The sequence below is a fragment of the Lepisosteus oculatus genome, chromosome 17 (assembly GCF_040954835.1).
Source record: "Lepisosteus oculatus isolate fLepOcu1 chromosome 17, fLepOcu1.hap2, whole genome shotgun sequence".
NCBI classification, from domain to species: Eukaryota; Metazoa; Chordata; class Actinopteri; order Semionotiformes; family Lepisosteidae; genus Lepisosteus; species Lepisosteus oculatus.
Genome location: NC_090712.1, coordinates 16,337,528 through 16,357,884, shown reverse-complemented (window position 1 = coordinate 16,357,884; position 20,357 = coordinate 16,337,528). Strand labels below are relative to the sequence as shown.

The window sequence follows — 20,357 nt, the reverse complement described above, 5'->3', positions numbered from 1 at the left end:
TTTTATGTACATAATTCCAAATATGTTTATGTTCATAGGAATGATTTTGAAGATTGACAAACACCTTACTGAAATATTCATATTGTTGAAATACGTTTTCTCTAATGCTGTTTATAACAAAGCATAAAGAGGATCATTTCAATTTAAATCGGTGTTGCAATTTGTGTGAACACTGTAAAAAGCATGTTTTTCTTTTTTACACTTAATTCAAATACTGCTTAGAAAAAAAAACAGCAAGAACAATGAGTCATCAGCTCCCGTAACTAGTTTATCAAAGCTAGTTTATGAAATTCATAACAGATCATGTCAGGCAGATGGAGTGTATGCCTGTACAGGAGTTACTGATAAGGATACAATCTAAAACAAGGAGACAACAAATGAATCAAACTGTCTGTGCTGCAAAACAAGGTCAGTAACTGGTGTTTGTGACAGTGTAGTTTAACACAACTGCAAATCAATTTGGTTTAAAACATTTTTCTTTCATGAAATGGGTTTATGTTCAGAGCCTGTTCAAACCAGACACGATATGGCACACTGGAACATTAATAATGTCATATTTCTAAAACCTAATATAAGTAAAGCACATGCTTTTTTATGTCTTATACACTGTATAATAAAGGTCATGTTCTGAACTTCCAATAAAAATCTTTAGAAAATCCAGTGGAAAAAAAACTTCAGCTATACTAGAGGCCAGTTCAAATCACATTATATCAATCACTACTAGCCATATTAGCAATCTTAAAAATGAGTCTTCTTAGTGCGGCTTCCCAAAAGATGGAAAGATACCTTTTATTTGTTTCCAGCACTTGTACTAATGATAAATTCTCTATTTACATGACTGTATACAGTACCTGTAAGGCCACTGGCAAATGTTTTTACTGTGTTTTGTAGGCTCAAAACCTGCTCTGAAATTATTTCTTCCACAATAAATGGAGATATATTGCAAACGTACATAAAAACAGTTAAGCTGCAATATATTACAATTCCTATTATCAAATGAGTGGAAGCCCTTCAAGATATTAGACACGCCTCTGAGCTGCAATGTGATCTGACATCAGAAGGTACAGTAGCACAGAGATATTCCAAGCTGCAACTTTCTGGATTCTAGCCCCCCAAAATAAATCGGTCCAGTTTCTTTCTCGAAGTAATAAAGTTTGCACACAGTTTGAAGCACTGTCCAGGAGATCAATTGCAAATGAGAATGAATTATTTCTGTAGCGCATCCCAATTGCTTACATTATGTGAGTGCAGGGCCTTATATTAGCTTGTTAATAATCCACCATCTGCAGAAGGATATGTAAAATGTCTCATGGGGACCTGACTGAAACTGATAGTCCTTAGCCATTAGTATGCTTTATATTCATAACTATTATAGGGCAAACAAGAGATAAATCTTCACGTCCTTGATTACAACAAAGCTTGCACTCAGTTCCCATACATTACATAAATGCATGAAGGGTTATTTAGCACAAGCCTCTCCATGTTCAATCTACAGAAGTAAGGTGAGTTGTTGTTATTGCAATTGAAGGGTTTTTGTCTTTAACAATAATTAAGTGCTGTTGCCAAACCAGTATTTTGCCTGATTCAGAGACTAGAAAAGAACAGATACGGTACTTAATTTTATTTCCAGCATAACCAGACATGACTTAGGCATCACAAATATTGCAATGTCAATGACTGTTAATTGACACATATTAACCCACAATTTAATTAACTAAGGTAAACCTTATTTGGTGAATGCATTGTAAAATACATTGATTAAAAAGAAAGTACCACTGAAATTACAGTACAATGATCTTTTTGAGAATTCCAAACTTTCTGAAACAAATCCAAAAAGGCATCAGAAAATAGCACTTGAGAGTTATTATGTACCAGTGCCCTGCGGTTACTGCGCTGCAGTGCTAAATGACAATGCTTTTAGTCCATGTAATGGATCTGGCTTCAGAAATATGTCATCATTCTCTGCGGCACTCATGCAGAAACTGGTTTAACAATCTAGAGGAAAAACATTCCGGCAAGGTACTCCTTTCCCCAGTAATTAATCTTGATGCAAAAAAGAAAATTATACAGTAAAGGCAAATGTTATACAAATGTGATGAAATTTCTAAGGGGGTGTATGACAGTAGAAATTATCACCAAAAACATTGTAGAGAATATCTGGTAAAGTATAATTACTGTGACCATATTAATAAACACCAGTTAAGTTACTTGCTATGCCTGCATCAGTCTGAGTAATACACAGACATACTTCAGTACATCCTATTAGTATTAGTATGCTATTACATCCTATTAAAAACCCTTTTTCTGCATCATGTATTTAATGTATCAAATCTACTCAGTGTGCTCTGCTGAAGACATAACCTACAAAAGAATAAAATGACTAAGTTCCTTTTATTTCTTTGTTTAGCCTGGTTTATTCCCTGACTATTAAACATTCCCATTTTGTGATATTTATTAAAAACAGAAAAGGAAACTACAACTGAGCAATATTCAGCTTTGTGAAACCAAGGTTTATTAGTAATTACTAGGGAAAAGACTCAAAGACGCTCAAAAATATCACCAAAATCAGTTTTATCCTCCTCTTTAAGCAGATCAATGTTGACATTGCTTATAGACCTGAAGGATTAATAAAGCCATATTTAAATCCAGCTGCATTAAACATCAATTTATTAAATCATCAGATTTATTAAAAGTTTTTTCTTCTCAAAATGTCAGTTTATACAGTTATTGTGATCATTTTAAGAAAACATTCAATAGCACCAAATTTAAAATGCCTTTAATCTTGCTATCACATCAGGAGTTGTGGGTTTAATATACTGTATTTTGAGTCTACAGTACAAAAAGTATTGTTCATATTATACCTTTTTGAAAACCACATCTATCATCTTTTGTAGAAACAGGTGAGCAGCCCATCCCACAGCTACACTTTGTCAATTAACACATCAAACAAGGCCCATCTTCACCATCTGTTCTTTTAAGCGCCTGCTATCACCTTTTTATTTTAAAACCTATTTGACTGAATAGTAGAACCTTGTTGAATTTCTTTTTGAAATTTAACACATTCTAATTGGAACCTCCCTCACCAATTTACAGCATAAAACTCTGTCTTTTAGAAAAGGGAAACCAATTTAAAATAACACTGACTACACACTAATGCACTATTCCCTACTGTGTGTTAATGACTGTAACTGTACAGTAGACCAGCTAATAAACAAAGATGTGGTACTACTAATTTGGTGATGGTGATGCTTAGCACATGAAAATCTGTTCTAATGCCAGAAAATTACAGTTTTACACAACATGCTTTTAGTGCACTGCCCTACAGAGAGTCCAACAGATGGATGGACAAACTGAAAATCAGAAATATACAGTATAAAAGATACAGGTTTTCCAGTTTCTATATTTGGGTATTTATGGACCACACTAACACAAAAATATATTCATAAAAAGACTCAAATATTAATTGAAAAGTAAATATAAACTTTGCAAAATGTTACAATGTAATGGCTTATGTTACTAGTACTATAACATATCTTTGATACAGTAGAAACTGGTTTCAGAACAGAAGTGGCCTTGATTTGGTTCAATCATCTTTTTTTTCTCTATTAGCTCCTTTTGTTTACCACTATTTTAATTATTTGAAATAAATCACATTTATGAGTTATGTTCTTTGCTTTTATCATCACATAATAGAAGTGGCGGCATCTCAGTCAAATTGCAACCACCCTAATGTTAATCAATAACAAGCCTTATTCACTGAGAGAAACCTTTTCAAAATGTGTTTTATTGTTCAATACGGAGAAATAACGTATTGTTCCTGCTGTTACTCCTGCATCTTAAATTTGATGTATTGACATCGGCAGCTGCTGGAAAGGATGACAGGAGTACTGAACAAAAACAGGCAGGACATGCTGTCTATTTTCAGACACTGGATAATTCCTCAAGGATCCCAAGCAATTCTTTGCTCCTGTTCTAAGCAAGATGCTATACTGGGTGGAAAAAATGAGCCTGATCATTGCTCTTAAAGAGCCAGTGTATTTGTAAAATAAAAAGAGGATTTAGTCAGAACCTCATTTCTGACAAATACTTCACATTTGCAATGGCCTATGGTGTTTTCTTTTATATAAAGCCCCCCTTTATTAATGGTACACCAGCATTACAGTAGATTTGTCAATAAGGTTGCATTCAGCCAAAAAGGGTCCCTGAAGGCTTGAGGGTATGGTATGATATTCCCATCCTCTTTTCAGATACTCAGAATGGTTTACCCATGGAAAAGGTTATGCAGGTCAATAAGAAAAGGATCAGTTAAAAATCAGCAAGAGGTCTGGTCACCTTAGCAACTCAGATCACATGAAGGTCATGTGGCTAGCAGATGACATCTGACAAACAACTGGATCACGGGATACTCATTTTACTAGAAGCTAGCTTATGGCTATTCGGAACTGAGAAACAGTGCTTAAGTGAATATGAATGGGAGTCATATTCAAAAGCACAAACTTGAGTTAGATGTACAGGATTCAACAGCAAAGCTGTATTTACCACTTGAATCCTTTGTTGATATACAGTAGTCACTGTATTTAAATTGAATAAAATAAGCAGGGTTTTTCATATCTGTAGACATTAATTTGCATTTTAAATATACCTTGCAAAGTTTAGCTTTCTTGCTATAATTGGATGCATTCTTGTATATGAAATGACAGTTGTCTTCATAGAATCATTCTGCATGTGACTTGTTAATTTAAGAAAACTTACTTAAACCCATTGGGTCTGTAAAGTCATGCCAAGTGTACAAAGAGAATTGTATATAGTCTGTACAAAAATATTTGTTTCATCTATGATTTTATCTTCTTGGTTATATAATTATTAAGAAAAAAGAAACTGTGACATTCCCTAATGAGTGAGAGTGATTTAAATTTGATTTGTTTTATATAGAAATTGGTATCAGGGAAATTTCCTGGCAATATCAAATCACTTTGCTACTAAGGCAAAGCAAATGAAAAATACATTATTGCTATTTTCTGATGAAGTAAAATATAGTACAATCACTCTACTATTGATTATGATTCTTCATTATGTTTCATTCTTCTTCTTAAAAACATATTGTCAAATGAGAATTACTGTACTTACAACTGGTCTGTGCACATCCCAAAATGCTCTTTCTTGGCTGTCAAGTATTTTCCTTTCAATTTTATCTCTTTTCTTGTCAACTCTATAGAACAAAAGATTTAAACATTTGTTAGAATTGAAATTGAATATACTGTACTGTACTGTAGGTAACCTGACTTTCTATACTGAAGAAAAATAACACAGAAGGTTAAATATTTCTGGTATTTTAATCATCTGAATATCAATATGCATTTTGTCAAAAAGCAGTGATTCCAAATCATAAAATACTATATATAATATTTTTAGACTTGCTGGATTGTATTAAATATATTATCTCATGTTCTGCCATGTGTGACAGCTTTGAAATATACTGCAGTGCGATTTACAAATTCAAAAACAATGATAAAGTGGAAGACAGGTTTATACAGTATATGGAAAAGATTGAGTTACAGTACATCATAAGGGCTTAGCATCCTTAAAGTTGATTAATTGAGAAGTCCTTAATACCATATAAAGAGCATCCATCAAAATATATGCACACTCCAGCATTTCAAAAGTCACACTTACTTTGCTTGTGCTTCTGCTTGCATAAATATAAATTCCCATTTTCGAGCAAATGCTCTCTGTAGCCTTGCTAAGCTCTCCTGAAATACAAGGGTCAGATGTGGGAACATGTCCTTTAAAAATATAACAAACTCACATCATATTCACTATTCTCCTGTCGTGTTTTTTTTCCCCCAAAGACCAAGCGACTCAGTGGCTTGGTGTAGTATTGTCTGCCTCGGAAACTACGCAGAAGGTCACTAAACATGTCTGGACGCAATCTCTGCATAACTTTACAGAATGTAAAATACACAATTCATCAAAAAATGTATATCAGACAAACAGTATCCTGAGCAAGATTTGTTACAATGTACAGCTTTATAGAGGTACAGTAGTATTATCGATTATTGCAGGGGGATATGCCATTTCAGACACATAAATAGTATTTTGTGTAAAAGTCCTAGTTTGTATTGTCCTTCTCTTTTCAACCAATACGTTTCCTTTATGGAAAAACAATTCTATGGCAATGTCCCACTGCAATTTTGTTTTAAGACAACAGTGAATCTTGATGTGTATTTTGCTGTGCAGAAATATCCTTTTTGCTTCAAGCATAGAGAACTGTAATTGATTTCAAATCCAAGGAACATCTGACAATAATGAATTAGGACAAGCTGAACTCCAACAGATTTTATTGGTTGCCCTTAAATCACCAATTTGTAATAGTTTTTTTTACTACTGGAGTGACTATTCAAATTGAGTTATTAAATTTGGTAGTTTAGAGATCATGTGAAATGCAAATCCCAAAACTGTGCAGCTCTCAAGGATTGTGGGTGGCAACTTCTTCCTGATTTGAACCACAAGACATTAAATTGACCAAAACTCATGTGTTTTCCAAGTCTTTACAAACTTATAACTTAAGGATGACCTACAGTACAGAGCCTGTTGGGCAGCAGCTGTTCATCCATAATTCTAGTCATTTTTGCTCAGTCTTTCAATTGACAACGGACTGGATTGAAAAACGGTCTTACTGCTTCATAGTCTGCAAGCTCCAGACGTGCTTTGTTTTGCATTGTTCTTTTGCAGAGGTACACCGCTGGAAAAAAAAAACACAGTTAAAAAAAAAACACAGTTAAAAGCTGTAGTCAACAGATGACATGTTTGCTAAAGATATTATATTACTTGAATTTTGAATTTTTTCCTTGCAGTGTGCTAGCAATTCTTAAATTCTGGGTTTGTTTTCTGTCTGGGGCAACTTCTGCGTGGAGTTTGCATGTTCATGTCCCTCTTTGTGTAGGTGTTCTCTCAATACTCTGATTTACTGCCACCTCCCAAAGACATGCTGGCTGGGTTAATTAGAATCTCTATCAAATATGCTGCTTGTAGAGATGATTTTACTGCACTGTATCTGTTGATACTATATACTGTATTAAGCAAAGAGGTACTGTATAATGAAGCTACCCCTGAAACCTGCAAGAACACAAAAGATTATGTAAATTGACTTGCAGAAGGGAGGTTAGCAAGGCCAATGAGCATGAGAAATTGAACAAGGATTTAATTTGCAAATACTTTTCAAGGAAATCCCCAGCCATCTGGGAGGTTTAATAAGTGATTCTTGTATGCATCAAAAGTTAATTATTCCTGTGACATAGATCATTATTGAACTGTAATTCATAACATAAATTATGAACAATTTTTATATTTACTGTACAAAAATAATTGAATTTGTTATTTGTGTTTAGTGATAACCTTGTAGACGCATTTTAATAGTAATTTAATAGTGATCCAAGTTAGATCCAAGTTTGAATGTGTAGTACACACCCTACAGCTCTTTGCGGGTAATGAGATTGGTTCTGCCTACTTTTGGGATCTGTACCATCCATAAAAATATTGTACACACTGTGTAAAGGTTTCTTGTGGAATGGAAAAGGCCATTAATTAGCTCACTGGTAAAAGACCAATTGTAAAACACTAATTCAAGCATTAAACTTGGATTAAATTATTAATATATGTATTTTATTAATATTATCCATATTTTATATAACATTATAGAGGAAATTCTAGCTGCAGGGAAATATTCCTTCAGTCTTCTCTTGTGTTTTCTCTTGTGTTGTAAACGTTCTTTTAAGACCTTTCATAAGTAATATTTGAAGTTAGACTAAAATATGTTAGAATATTTTTACTATTATAAATTGTATATCTTAATCTAGTATTTTAAGGAATATTGTTTTTATTTAAAATATTATTTAATTAGTAAATAATTACCGATAAAAATATTTTGAATTACTATTATGTTTTGTACTAATGTTTCAGACATTATGTAACCCTGGATTCTTCAGCTTTGCTTCTTGGTCAAGCTTCCTAATAAGGATATTTCAATGAAACTGTCAAAGTCCAAGCCTTTTGAAATGTAAAACATTTGTATAAAAAAAGTAAAACCTTGGGTTTCAGAACCTGAGTGCAATAATAAGCTGTGTGCACAAGCTTGAATTATATTCTGTATACCTGTATACTGTATTAACTGATGAGAATATATCACTGTGCATCTTTTTCCAGTGTTAGAATGTTAGAGCTCTGTGAGTCTTAAACATTTTACAAAACTTACGGTGAAAGATTTGTACAAAGCATTAGGAATTCTCTGTATTTGCTGTAAGCCAGTAAGCAAATATAAATTCTAAGAAATTAAATCAACCTCCAAATTAGTACAAAATACTATACAGTACATACTAATCACTTCTGCGTCCTGTGAGTTCAGGCCATCTTACATATAAATCACAAAGGTATATTTCACAACAAATTAATAAAAACTTAGTTCTAAAAAGTTAGTTACCATAGTCCTAGTTACCATAATCACCTTAGTTCCAGCAAGGAGGTGAAATTCTCACAAAAAAAATCAACATACAAGCAAATTATCACGTCCTAAAGTTCACTTGGGCCCCAAAATCTAGTACTGAGAGTAATAAAATGTATTAGTACTGCAGGAACGCTAACTCTATGATGTTAGCATCATAGCCAATGATGTTCCAGAAACACTCAATTAGATTTTACATTTTGAGTCATCAATGAAAATCAACATTAATCACTGGATCTGGGTTGGGCTATGGTTTAACTGATGATTCTTCTTTCATACAAGCACCTTGAAAAATATATTTGGTATTAATACTCCCACTAAGGAGTCTTGCTCTAGTTTCAGAGCAGGTTGACAGAATCCTTGGCTGTAAATTGATGGTAAGTCACACGTCATATCATTTGCTTTCCAGAGTCTTGCAAGACCAAAATAGTTGCCCTGTGAACACTGAAAAGCCTCACAACATGCAGAATCTATGAGGTACAGGATTTTACTTCTCTCAGCTTCACAACAAGCACAATCCCACAACATAAGCATTAGCCGCAGACTGTTTTCCTGCCTCCCTACTTCTAATCATTGAACAAATTGTAAGTAATATTAGCTGCCTGTATATGATGCAGTTGGTCTCGTACTGTAACATGTAAGATGAGGTTGTTGAGATGTCATTACCCAGGACAGCTTAGAGCATTTTAAACCCCTACAACACAGAGCTAATGTGGTGCGATATTGCTGTCTGCCTGCAGTACATGGTTATGCTCTGAGATGGCTTTTAGAATACAGAGTGCATAATGATGTACTGGGCATAAACGTCCACTGAGCTATCAGTGTGAAAGTGCTCTATGACTGTTAATCAAAAGCTTTCAATGCTTCAGATGTAAAAACATGTATAGATCTACCCATCTGGGCTGTACACATTGTATATACAGTATGTACTGCATATGTACTGTACAAACTGTATAGATGACAAAAACCAACTGTTTTTAATCAGCAAGTCTCACAGTTTTTAATTTGAACAGCATCTTGATTCAGTGCTTGATTGCCAATTGAAAATGCTGAGACCTCTCTGGTTTTATCTATGTCAGTGCGAACCATCATAGTGTGGCACTTTTTTAAAAATGTATCCCTTTCCCCCAAAGTCCTATAAAGCACCAAACTAATACCTAATCAATATTACACACAAAATCTGGGACATCTGTCTACTACCCATTTATTTGGCAAGAGGTGATAAGCAAAACGATACCTGGCAAAAAAAAAATATTATAGGGAATATAGTGTAAGATTACAAACTACAGGAGGTGATTTGACCACTAATACTCATTTTGTTGTCAGTATTTTAATGAACTAAAGCCCTGGAACACAACACTTATTTTGAAACAATTGTTTGAAAGGGATCCAAGAGATGAGGAAACCCTTTCAAGCTATTTTCTCCTTCCAAAAACAGTTTGATTATTTGTGATGTCACCAGGAGGCTTGACAAATTCAGTCAATAAAATACAAGGAATAAATCCATGATACAGGAAATACAGTATGTGATGTGGTTTTGAAGTTATTTTAAATCAAAGCAGTCCTGCTCTTTAGCTTATTCTGTGTTCAAGTAAAAAGCTTGAGTGTCATTTTGTTATAGAATATTGGGGAGTGCACATTTTAGCTTACGTGCTTACATTGCTATTCACATACAAAAGTGATCTATCAGTCTTTGTTTTATCTCCCTGTACACCAATGTGCCAGTGGGCTTTACAGAAATGTGTACAGCAGATATTTATGCATAGTTACAGTATTCCACTGGGGATGGAAGTAGTCTTCTTAAGGGAAAAAATGAAACCCTGGTTGCACAAGGTGTTCCCATTAGAAACACAACTGTATATGAAAAAGTCTTAAAGATCAATGTAAATCACTACTCAATAAAATTAAATTGTATGTAATAGGATACAGATTGCTACTGTATACTAATCAGGTCAATTTGATATGCATCATTGTACTTTTAACTGAGCATGAATGCAATTTGAGTAGTCATTAAACAATGTGGGTAGGATGGCAGCTAACACCAAGACCTCCCACACTTGCTGCCCTTTGTTTTCAATACTCAGTTTAAGGTAGTCTTCACAGCCACACCCCCTCTCATCAGTACTGTACATCCCCTTACCAAAAATTAAAATGGCTCCATTCCTTTCTGATGCACAGCTTCACTGATATTATGGAGTACCCTCTGAAAACCATTTGATGGTGATAAAGCTGTCTGCACCACTTTGGGGAACATCTAGTCTTGTATTCAGCAACTGGAAAACAGGATTGCAGCTGTTCTGTTGACAACGTAAGTGGGTGGACGCTCTCCAACTGGCTCAGGATCCAAACCCTAACAGCATTACAGAACTGCAGATATCTGTGCTTAAATCCCTTCTGGAAGAATTAGAGGACAGAAGCCACCAATCTGATTTATATTGTTGTTATGCCAGCAGGCACCAAGGGAGATTATCCTATTAATGATTTTTTTTTGTCAAAATGTTGACTAAAATTGCTTTAAATGGCCAAGATGAAGATCATTTTCATGGTGACCAATCCAGCCTGATCAAATCAGCCCAAGAAATGGAAAGAAACAGCCTGGAGCTCCAAAAAATCCATGCCTAGTTTCTGGACTAGATGCTTTGCTTGGTTTCGGATACTGGAGTTTGATATTTATTCTCTCTGATCTTTCTTCTGTGGATAATCCTGATGGATTGTATTTCTTGGCATGGCAGATGACCTGATTCAGTTAACTAGGCAAATACACAAGCTGGTACAGAATTCTGGTATTCTATAAATGTGGTTACAGGGAGCTGCTCTGTTCTATTCTACCTTATGTACACTTCTGCAAGAGCCTTTTTAGATTATGGGTCTACTCTATCATCAGTGCTGTGTTACTCCTGACTGTATAATATTTGGGATTGTTGGTCTCATCTTCCACCTACTTTTGAAGTCATAGAAGCTAGTGACTATTTTGGTTTTGGAAATGAGGTTTATTGCAGGTGTCAATGTTTTTTGTGATGGTACTGATGGTTTTCTGCCAAGTAATAGAAATGCTTAGCAGTATTAAGTTGTTTCTCCTTATTTTAAGCATGCATTTTATCCAAAAACTGTTGAATATGTCAGTCTATAATAAAAACATAATTTAACAAGTTTGCATTTATTATATTTAATAACGTTTTAATCCAGCACTGTATTTTAGGAAATGGTGATTAAGAAACAATGGTGTGTTTTTTATGAATACACAACATACACTTGTATATTTACTATACTGTATGTTTTCCTATCTGTCTTGTAGCTCCTAATCATGCACCAGTTCTGTAACTACTGTATGAGACATGGTTATAGGAATTATCTGTCCTTATTTCATACTAAGGCCTTCTTAAAATATCTTTCAGAGGGACTTTTTAAAACAATGTGTTGTCTTAAGATGAATCCTCAATCTTTCTATCAGGGTTCATGAACAGTTTATTTCTCAGCTATAAATTACTCATTCATATGGATGAGGCTATGGGAAACCCTCTTTTTCAAAGAAGAATGAGCCAGGGTGCCGCTGCAAGGGTTAGGGTGGCATGTACGGCCCAAAAATGAAAATACAAGTAGTGAAGAACAAAATCATGACATTTTCAGAAAAGTAGAAGTGGATTAGATTAGGTTTCAATATTGTTTAAAAATCAATTGAGTGCTAGTACCCCAAACATTCCAATTTCCAGTGTCACATCCTGTTTCCTTTTAGCATCACCTGCAAAAACCTACACTTCACTAGATTATTGGGTGTTCTTTCTATAGCATTGTTGGCACAGCATATTGGACTAAATATCAGCACCACACCTACTGGCATCTAAGAGTCCATAATGATTTTGCATTATGATGATGACATCCTCCAGTTTCTTTCTGATATTTCTAGTTTAGTTCCCCACATCTTAAAATGCATTTGATCTTTTTGATCATTTTAGTAGACTTTCAGGAGGTAAATTAAATTGGACAAAATCGTTTTAGATTTTTAATCCCACTGTACTGAAAACCTTTCTTCCACCTCGTATTCTTATTCAAAGTCTTTAGGCCTTACTTTGTTGTGTATCAAGGTCTCGTCTAATTGTCATAAAAAGACATGCTTGGGGTCCTGAATAAAATTAAATTAGATTTGAGTTAAAGTAGATGGCCTTATTTAAAGGCTACACTCCCTTTTTTTACTGTTACATTGAGAATACAGATTGTTTTTAAAAAAAAAGCTAATCAGACGCCATTTTAATTAAAAGACTAAAGAACCCTAATGTTAGTCAAAATGTTCTACAAATGACATTTAAAAAAAGCTCTGCTGAGATCATACTGGCATTTAACATGACAGTTTGGTATGGAAACTTGGGGTTGAAAAGCAAAACAAAAACTGTCCAGAATTCTGAAAATAGCAGGAAAAATAATTGGGAAACAGCAGCCCTAGCTCAGCAGTTTATATCATGATATAGTTCTCAGAATGGCTAAGAACATCATAGCTGATTCCACAAGTCCACTCCATCCTCAATTCATAACACTCCCATCTGGGAGATGGTGTAGGGTACCAAATTCAAAGAAAAACATTTATAAGAAGTTCTTTGTCCCCTCTGCAATAAAACTGCTGTTGTGATTTCATATACTACAGTACATGTGATTTTACAGTATGTATCTTTTATGTTTTGCTTGTGTGCAAATTTCCACAGCAGTGGACAATAAAGTATCTACTTATCCACAATATTAATGTACCTCTCTGTATTTTCTTAGAATAAATATATTAATTCCTGCTATTAATAAATGGGCCTCAATCCAATACAATTTAACTGATCTATTGGTTCCCATTAGAGACAAAAGATTTAAAAGACTCTGATTATTAATATTAATTAAAAAACACTCACTAACCTTTACTGGATTCTGTGCAAAGATTTCAATATGTCCTATTCCCCCTATCCTTAACAGTGTGGTTCTGGTTCATTTTGTTTCTATGGCAATCTACACTAACTTTACAGCAAACAAATGTATTCTTGAGCAATCGTATTTGTTTAGCTTTCTGAAGATGAGAAAATCTCATGAAAAATTAATTCTTCTAAAGAATATGGAATTAGATTGCAGACTCAACTCCATATCCCTTTCCAAGACAACTTCTGTTAGTCTCCCAGCTACAGGCGACAACCCAGATTTTAATCTCATTGTTTTAGGCAAACATGCCCATTATCAACTCGCTAATTCTAGTGCTACCACTGGTTTCAAAGTTTTGCAGCATTTTCCCCATCAATGCAAAGGCTAATTATAATGTTTAGTATCAGATTAATGCATAGTTTAATTACACAGGGGATGATAGGTTTTAAAAGGCCTTTGACACAGAAATAAGAGTCTGAATTTGCTGTGTAGACCAAAGAAATTTGACAAAAGCAGATCCTTCACAGATTGGTTCAAGGATATGTCCCGCAGTTACAATTTCTTGATGATTAAATGTCTTGATGATCAAAATAATACTCCTTTCTTAAGATTCAGTACAAGGAGAACAGTAATGCTTATGCTCCAAATTACATCAGGGCTCTATTCCATTCAAGAAAAGCTGTAGAAAAATTCTAGATAGCTTAAGGTTGTTTTCCTTTATTAGTTTTTAGTACATTTATAAATAAAAGTAAATTTTATTGAAAGGAAAACTTCCTTTCACTTCCAATCACTTCTACAAAATTTTCCCAATTCTTCATCAGAAATCCCATTGGTTAGGTTTCTACAGAGAACAGGAACATTTCTGTAAAAACCTACAGTATAGGCCATCCACAGCTTATTTATGTAAGGGAGAGCTAATTCATTTAAATGAATAGATTCTTTCTCTTTTACCTGTGTCACCAACATGAGTAAATATTGACACGTAAGCTGATTATCCTATAATAATCAAATCAAAAGGTCTTTATTTCTGCATTCGCTTTGATAGAGAAAAATGTTCAATGACTCCCAGTGCACAAGATGGTTTTAATGTTACATTCTCTGCTGTTATTCTTTTTTCGTTGGTATTTGCTTTTAACACTCATGCTCAGTTTTACCCAATTGCATTTGAGACTACTGTAACTAAATCTCGTTGTATGGGAAATGGCCTTTCGGCACCACTTACCCAAGAGATTCTGTGACAGTAATTTTTTTTGATCGACCGAAGGTTGGCTGGCTGCTGTGGTTTTCTGTACCCTTGATCGGAGTGAGCGGTCTATGGTCCCCGGCTCTTCGCCATCTCTCTGGTACAAATTGGAGTGAGCTCTGACTGCTGTCGTTGCACTAATGGCTCCATGCCTCTCTCCCTTCCTGCTTCTCTGTCACTTGAGGTTACAGCTGGTTGTGTCTCCGGATCTGTCGCCTTCTTCCCCCGGGGCTGCTGGTTGCTCTGATCTGCTCTCTACGTGCCTGCTTTTCCTACCTCCGAAACTGCCGACAGCTGTGGTCTGCTTCTGGGTCCCTACTTCTTTCAATCTAAGGTGTGGACAGCTGTGAACTTTTCCTGCGTACATACTGCACGAGTTTTTGTGACGCACCGGAGTCCCCATCTTAATTGTGTTTGTAATGAAAATAATAATCAGCCTTCCTCTGTTTTGTACTCTACCTGATATTTGCCAATTTCCTTCATAGTGGTACAGTATATGCCCTTAATTACTGGGAAAGACTGAAACAGAAGGCAAAATTAGATTAATGTAAGTTCTGATAGTTCTTAATTCCATGGTAAGTCTAGAATTTGTAAGAGGGAATTAAGGAGCATTGCTTGTTTAGTCACCCTGTCACTCGAACTAAAACTGATGCAAAGCACTGAGTTTGCTTCTCCTGCTTAACCTTTTGGCTGTAATGCGTATTTCATAACTTCAATGTGTATTTCAGAGCTTTAATAGATTTTTTTATGGTTTAAAAAATGGTTTCCATCCTTAGCAGAACCTGTGCTTTGATAAACGGTGATTTTAATTTTCATATTAATATTTCTGCTGCTTCCTTAGTACTTGTTTTTTTTTTAATGGGGCTGGAATCTGATTGCTTCACACAGCAAAATAAAGTACTAAGATCTTGAATTGTAATCCCCTTTCAAATACACAGACTGTCCATTCTTCAAACAGAAAACCTTGGTTTCCACTGGAATTTTGGATTTTTTTAAAAAGAAGAGCTGACTTGAAAGGCTTACAGCAAATCTAATTTATCTGATCATGACTTTTTATATGGGCTAATGGCCTCTACATCAACACAATTTCAAAGCCAATTCAAATGTCTAGGCTGGACAGTGATATAACCTGTAACAAAGTAGCTGAATTTTGCCTGCATAAAGCCTCTTCAAATTGGCTATTTGTATTTCAGTCAAAGGAGTGACTGCACACTCCCACTGTTGTGAACTGACAATTCTAGCAGTACACTTTTGAGTGAGATAGGCAATATACACGCTCATAAATTGTTCAAAAGATTCAAACAAGATTACTAAGATCAGTGACATCTTGCTGGTGAAACATAATATGATCATGGCAGAGACAAACACATTAAAGCCTTCAAAACTGAATGTAAATATAAAAGATGCCTCATTAAAGAACAAAAAAATAGGATGGCCGAGAACATGGATATAGCACAAAATTCACTGCTGTTTGACAATATTAGAAGCGTAAGGAACTGAGAAATCCATTTGCAAAAATCTAGGATCCTCTACTGCTGCACTGTAGCTGCATGTCACTTTAAAAAACACTGCTAGATAAGATACACATTTCAGCTACTGATCCTACAATATATATCCAAAAGAACAAACTGTAAGTGCAATCCCATTATTACTATCTTTGTACTGAGGGCAAAGTGATAAAAATTGATCTACTTCACTCAGTTCTGCTTAGTTCAATACTGTTGGGCAATTCTACATTTATAGACCCTTTTCACTCAATGATTATCCTTTTTATTTACAAATGATATTAATGACAAGGAACACCTGACAATGAGTCAGAAATTAGATCTGGTTGTTAAATGTGACAGATTATTTACTGCATCATTTCCTCTTAGCTGTTCATGTGCAGTTTACCTTGAATTGTTGAGATCAGGTTTTTGAAGATTGCAATCAATGTGAATTAAAGGTTCCTAAATGACAAGCTTACTGCCTTTTCACCTAAGATATACTGTATTAATAGTCAAAGTCATTGACTATTTGAGTATAGTAATGTTGCTTAAAAAACACGTGTACAGTGTATACTGTATGTAAAACTCCAGTCTGTGTCTGGGATGTCTAGGTCATTTCCACAATAGTGTATTTTTTTAGGATTCCATGCAGAATAACAGTGGAGTCCCAGCTTATCATAATATGTATCTCCTCCAATACCAGCTGACAATCAGTAGTGTTATGAGCTGAATGGCACCAGTGTTTTATTATACATTTAACTATATTTAATTTTCAATCACAACATTTATTTATTGATAATTTCACTAAAAAAGCAAGATGTGTTTACCTTTTGCTCACTCAACTAACCTGAAACCACTACTCCCAAAATAGCAGCAGCAAAGTTAAAGCCCTGGGTCAAACGGTTGATAACACAGTCCTCTGTGGACATTTCCTTGAATGAAGTTAGACCAGGACTACATTAAATGCGCATAGATTCTCAGGTTCACATAATCAACCGTTCATTTTCTAATTTCTTTATCCAACAGGGTCTCAGGGGAGCTAGAACTTATCCCAGCAAGCAACGGAGGCAGGAAACTCCCTGGACAGGAAACCGGAGGATCACAAGGTACACATTTTTGGAAGAAAATATCAAAAGGGACTATTTTTTTTTTAATTAACACCTTCAATTAAAAAAAAAACAGAAGTTGACATTTAATTAAAATGTGTAGGATTTCTCCATCTCACCATCACAGTTTTTTTTTAAAGTGCAAATCAGCCCCTGCAGAATCACATTACAATTTTTAAAAAGCTGAAAGACAATAAAATCACAACAGATTATACATTACTGAAAATAATTTTAATATTTAAAATTGGGCTCTCGTTCAATAGAGTTTACAGCTGGAAAACACCATCAGTATATTTTTCCTTGCAAAAGTATTCAGACCCTTGCACAGTTTTCATATTTAGTTGTTTTGAAGCTTGCATTCATGACACTTTCAAGCAGCAACTCATATTTTTATATACACAGCCTACTCCACAATTTCAAAGCCAAAACTAAAAGCATTCCTTTGACAAACCAAAATTTGGGTTTAGACCTATTCAATCCTATAACAAACCTAAATCTATGTGTACAAAATATCTTAAAGAGACACAAAATTAGTGCCTTCCATTATTTACAATAATAGAAGTTCTTATGATTTTCAGTTTCAGAAACACCCCTGTGAGGTTCCTTGATCAGGAAGAGAATTTCAAGCAAATAGTCAGCCATTAAACTAAGGTGCTTTCAGAGAAGTCAACAATAAAGTCACTAAGAAGCATTGTTAGCAGCTGGTCAAACTTAGCAAACTGTAGACAGGATAGTGGCATCTTTGAAAGAGCTACAGAATTCAGTGACTGAGGTGGAAGAAAATGTGCATCAATCAAAAACATCCCAGTCACTCCACAAAGCTGGCCTGTAAGGCCATCTCCTATCCCGCATGGAGTTTGCAATTAAGCATCTGAGTGATCCCCCCCAAAAAAGTGGCAAAAGGTGTTGTGGTCATGTAAGACCAAACTGAAACATTTTGCCAAGTGTCAGGCTTGCCACAAGCCCAACATGGCAAATGTCCCAGTCACCACCATCCCGGCAGTCATGCACGGTGGCTGCAGCATCATGCAATGGGGATGGTTCTCATCAGCTGGGATTAAAAGACTGTATAGAAAATGTCCTCAAAAGAATCCTCAGTAAATAAACTGTAACAAGTAATAATAAAGGCCATGCTACCCACACACCTTGTAAATGATAAATTCCATAAAGCTACTGATCAACCCATTTCCTAACCACTGTATCCAATTCAGTGGCGCAGGGGAGCCAGAGCCTATTCCAGCAAGCACTGGGTACAAATGAGAATTACTGTAGAATCACACCCAGGTCGGGACTCCACACTCACACCTGGGCCAATTCTGCTACACACTAATGAAAAATATAGTATGTCTTTGGACTGTGGGAGGAAACCGGAAGGGCTGGAGGTAACCCACGGGAACAAAGGGAGAACGTACAAACTCCATGGCGACAGCACCCCAGGAACTGAACCCAGGACCCCAGTGCTGCGAGGCAGCAATGATGCACCAGCAAGGTCAAATGTTGTACTTGATGCAACTTATTGTTTTTACATTCTTTCTTAATCACAACAAATAGTGCTTCACATTTAATAGATACCATACTTGGGAATACTTCCTTGGCTATTAAAGGAAATGATCATATAGACACTCGAACAGACTAGAAGATGGTGTACTCACCATAGTCTGTGTTTTCAGGCTCCCAACAGTTTGATGGCCAAAAATAGGGCGTCTGTGGGAAAAAAAGCAGAATGGAGACAACATTAATATGAGGCTGAAAAAAAAACAAATACTGTGAAAAGTGAAAGGATGAGAAATCCACTTTTTAAATGAGCTATGGACAGCTGATTCCACTACATTTCATCTTCAGATATAATGCATTTTATATATGCATTTTTACTTTCAAGTCTACCTATAAAGAACATTTACTTTTTTTTTAAAAAGTATTTTATTTAAGTATGAGTTTGAACACGTAAGTGGCTCAGCCATTAAAGGTGCAGAGTCCAGGTGTATGTTGAGCTTTATGATCCAGGTATGATCTTATCATTGCCTGCATTCAATGGTGTGCAGTAGTTTGCAACACAAAAATGTTTCAACAACTACTAACTGCCACTATTCACACATTGCATTTTCTCACAGGACACCATTAGTTTAAAATGAAAAAAAATTGTTCAAAGGCCTCAGAAAAACACTCAATTTTTAAAACATTTTATGTTTTATAGCATTGTGTGCACAAGTGTTCCACAGGAATTAATATAATTTAAAATTGTGCTTACTTGAGGTTTCTGTAGCCATTTCATTATATAGTGGCTTTAGTAATTGATCTACACATTATTTTACTTCTTGTAATTTATTTAATTTATCTATCATATAAAAAAAAACACTGATCAGTTCAATCAGTCTGAACAGTTACCAGAAAAGTAACTGCTTTAATAATCTCATTGTTAGAGAAATTTATTTGCTTGTAATCTTACAATGTTTAAAATAACAGTTCATGACACAGTACATGTCTAAATTTCTATTATATAAACACTGCCATCCAACCCAAACTCTTGAATGCTCTATGGCCATATTGGTGGATTCGAAAGAATACTGAATGTTTCCAAGCATCTGACAGACATAACAAAAAAACTAAAAAAACTGAATGTGGAATATATGGAGACAACTGACGGGACAACCATTATTTAGAAACAGATTTGAAGAAACATCAGAAGCTAAAAATAAATGAAGCAATAAAATAAACCCATTGGCATAATTATTTTTTGAAGAACAACAGCTACAAATATAATAGTTATTGACCATTTTGCTTTCACTCACCAGTAATTGTCCCTTGAGAAAGAAATTTATCATGTTGAGTTGCTTTGCCTCATTATGCTTGATTAAAACTTCATGTAGGCTTTATTGAAAGAAATTTGTCTGCATAATTAGCTTTTTTTTTTATAAGACAGTGATTTGCTTGGTTTGTGTTCAATGACAACAGCTCAGGAGTTGATATAATCATGCATCTTTGCTTTCAGTTCTACATGGCACCATTTTTAAGTTTATTCTGAACTTTTTGGGAGTCGCGTCTAGCTCCTGACTGGAAGGCCCTGGGTTCAATCTCAGGTAGGGGCAAGCGATGGAGCTTGCTTGCTCCAATTCCTTCCAGACGTCTCCCAGGTCCAC

The 20,357-nt window shown here is 35.1% G+C and overlaps 1 protein-coding gene across 4 annotated transcripts in view; it reads right to left on the bottom strand.

Moving 5' to 3' along the window:
* LOC102698711 (regulator of G protein signaling 7) overlaps positions 1–20,357 on the bottom strand; it is a 96,159-nt gene that overhangs the window by 22,233 nt on the left and 53,569 nt on the right. For all 4 annotated transcript variants that reach the window (XM_015363243.2, XM_069179875.1, XM_006638661.3 and 1 more), the window contains exons 6-9: positions 18,873–18,924; positions 6,678–6,742; positions 5,674–5,750; positions 5,128–5,209 (exon numbers count right to left, since the gene is read on the bottom strand). In XM_015363243.2, coding sequence (XP_015218729.1) covers positions 5,128–5,209; positions 5,674–5,750; positions 6,678–6,742; positions 18,873–18,924 — 276 coding nt within the window. The remainder of the gene's footprint in view (positions 1–5,127; positions 5,210–5,673; positions 5,751–6,677; positions 6,743–18,872; positions 18,925–20,357) is intronic.